Below are 2,075 nucleotides of genomic sequence, written 5' to 3'. Positions count from 1 at the left end.
TGTGCGTAACCCTCTCTGTGTGCCTGTCTGTCCATCTGTCTGTCTGTCTCAGTGTGTGTGTGTGTCTCTCTCTCTCCCTCTCTGTGTGTCTGTCTCTGTGTGTGTGTGTGCGCATCCCTCTCTGTGTGCCTGTCTGTACATCTGTCTGTCTCAGTGTGTGTGTCTCTTTCTCTCTCTGTGTGTCTGTCTCTGTGTGTGTGTCTGTCTCTTTCTCTCTATCTGTCACCCCATCTGCCTGTCTCTCTGACTGTCTTTCCATCTGTGTGTGTGTCCGTCCCCCTCTGTCTCCGTCAGTCTCTGTCTCTCTCTCCCTCTCTCCCTGTGTCTGTCAGTCTTCCTGTGTGTCTCAGTGTGTGTGTGTGTGTGTCTCTCTGTGTGTCTGTCTGTCTCTCTCCCTGTGCCTGTCAGTCTTCCTGTGTGTCTCAGTGTGTGTGTCTCTGTGTGTGTGTGTCTGCCTCTATCTCTCTCTGTCTGTGTGTCTCTATCTCTCTCTGTCTGTGTGTCTCTATTTCTCTGTGTCTGTGTGTCTCTCCCTCCCTCCCTCCCTCGCTGTCCCTGATGAAGGAGCGCCGCAGTCAGTGTAAAGCTCCAGTGTCGACAGTGATGCGGTGGAAATTGGTTCTGGTGGGTGATGTCCAATGCGGGAAGACAGCAATGCTGCAAGTACTAACCAAGGATTGTTACCCCGAGGTAGGTCACAACCGTCACACAGCAGCTGAGAGCCTGCTCCCCACCCCTTCCCCCTTAATCTGTATCTCCCCTTCCTCCCCCCTCTCTCTCTGCATCTCCCCTTCCTCCCCCCTCTCTCTCTCTCTCTGTATCTCCCCTTCCTCCCTCTCTCTCTCTCTGTATCTCCCCTTCCTCCCTCTCTCTCTCTCTCTGTATCTCCCCTTCCTCCCTCTCTCTCTCTCTCTGTATCTCCCCTTCCTCCCTCTCTCTCTGCATCTCCCTCTCTCTCCTTCTCTCTCTTTCTCCTTCTCTCTCTCTCTCCATCTCCCCCCCTCTCTCTCTCCTTTTCCCCCTCTCTCGTTCCTTTCCCCCTCCCTCCTTTTCTCTCCGTCTCCCGCTCTCTCTCTCCGTCTCCCGTTCTCTCTCTCCGTCTCCCGCTCTCTCTCTCTCTCCGTCTCCCGCGTTCTCTCTCTCCGTCTCCCGCTCTCTCTCACTCTCCGTCTCCCGCTCTCTCTCTCCGTCTCCCACTCTCTCTCTCCGTCTCCCGCTCTCTCTCTCCGTCTCCCGCTCTCTCTCTCCGTCTCCCGCTCTCTCTCTCCGTCTCCCGCTCTCTCTCTGTCTCCCGCTCTCTCTCTGTCTCCCGCTCTCTCTCCGTCTCCCGCTCTCTCTCCGTCACCCGCTCTCTCTCTCCGTCACCCGCTCTCTCTCTCCGTCACCCGCTCTCTCTCTCCGTCACCCGCTCTCTCTCTCCGTCACCCGCTCTCTCTCTCCGTCACCCGCTCTCTCTCTCCGTCACCCGCTCTCTCTCTCCGTCACCCGCTCTCTCTCTCCGTCACCCGCTCTCTCTCTCCGTCACCCGCTCTCTCTCTCCGTCACCCGCTCTCTCTCTCCGTCACCCGCTCTCTCTCTCCGTCACCCGCTCTCTCTCTCCGTCACCCGCTCTCTCTCTCCGTCACCCGCTCTCTCTCTCCGTCACCCGCTCTCTCTCTCCGTCACCCGCTCTCTCTCTCCGTCACCCGCTCTCTCTCTCCGTCACCCGCTCTCTCTCTCCGTCACCCGCTCTCTCTCTCCGTCACCCGCTCTCTCTCTCCGTCACCCGCTCTCTCTCTCCGTCACCCGCTCTCTCTCTCCGTCACCCGCTCTCTCTCTCCGTCACCCGCTCTCTCTCTCCGTCACCCGCTCTCTCTCTCCGTCACCCGCTCTCTCTCTCCGTCACCCGCTCTCTCTCTCCGTCACCCGCTCTCTCTCTCCGTCTCCCGCTCTCTCCGTCTCCCGCTCTCTCTCTCTCCGTCTCCCGCTCTCTCTCTCTCCGTCTCCCGCTCTCTCTCTCTCCGTCACCCGCTCTCTCTCTCTCCGTCACCCGCTCTCTCTCTCTCTCTGTCTCCCGCTCTCTCTCCATCACCCGC

At 59.1% G+C, this 2,075-nt stretch overlaps 1 protein-coding gene across 1 annotated transcript in view; it reads left to right on the top strand.

The window, feature by feature from the left end:
• The first annotated feature begins 6 nt into the window (after positions 1 to 6).
• LOC144491061 (rho-related GTP-binding protein Rho6-like) overlaps positions 7 to 2,075 on the top strand; it is a 19,549-nt gene continuing 17,480 nt past the window's right edge. Inside the window, exon 1 of the mRNA XM_078208742.1 lies at positions 7 to 690. Coding sequence (XP_078064868.1) covers positions 559 to 690 — 132 coding nt within the window. The 5' untranslated portion in view covers positions 7 to 558. The remainder of the gene's footprint in view (positions 691 to 2,075) is intronic.

This window comes from Mustelus asterias, unplaced genomic scaffold, assembly GCF_964213995.1.
Source record: "Mustelus asterias unplaced genomic scaffold, sMusAst1.hap1.1 HAP1_SCAFFOLD_4341, whole genome shotgun sequence".
Taxonomy (NCBI): Eukaryota; Metazoa; Chordata; class Chondrichthyes; order Carcharhiniformes; family Triakidae; genus Mustelus; species Mustelus asterias.
This window is presented reverse-complemented; position numbering and strand designations above follow the sequence as displayed.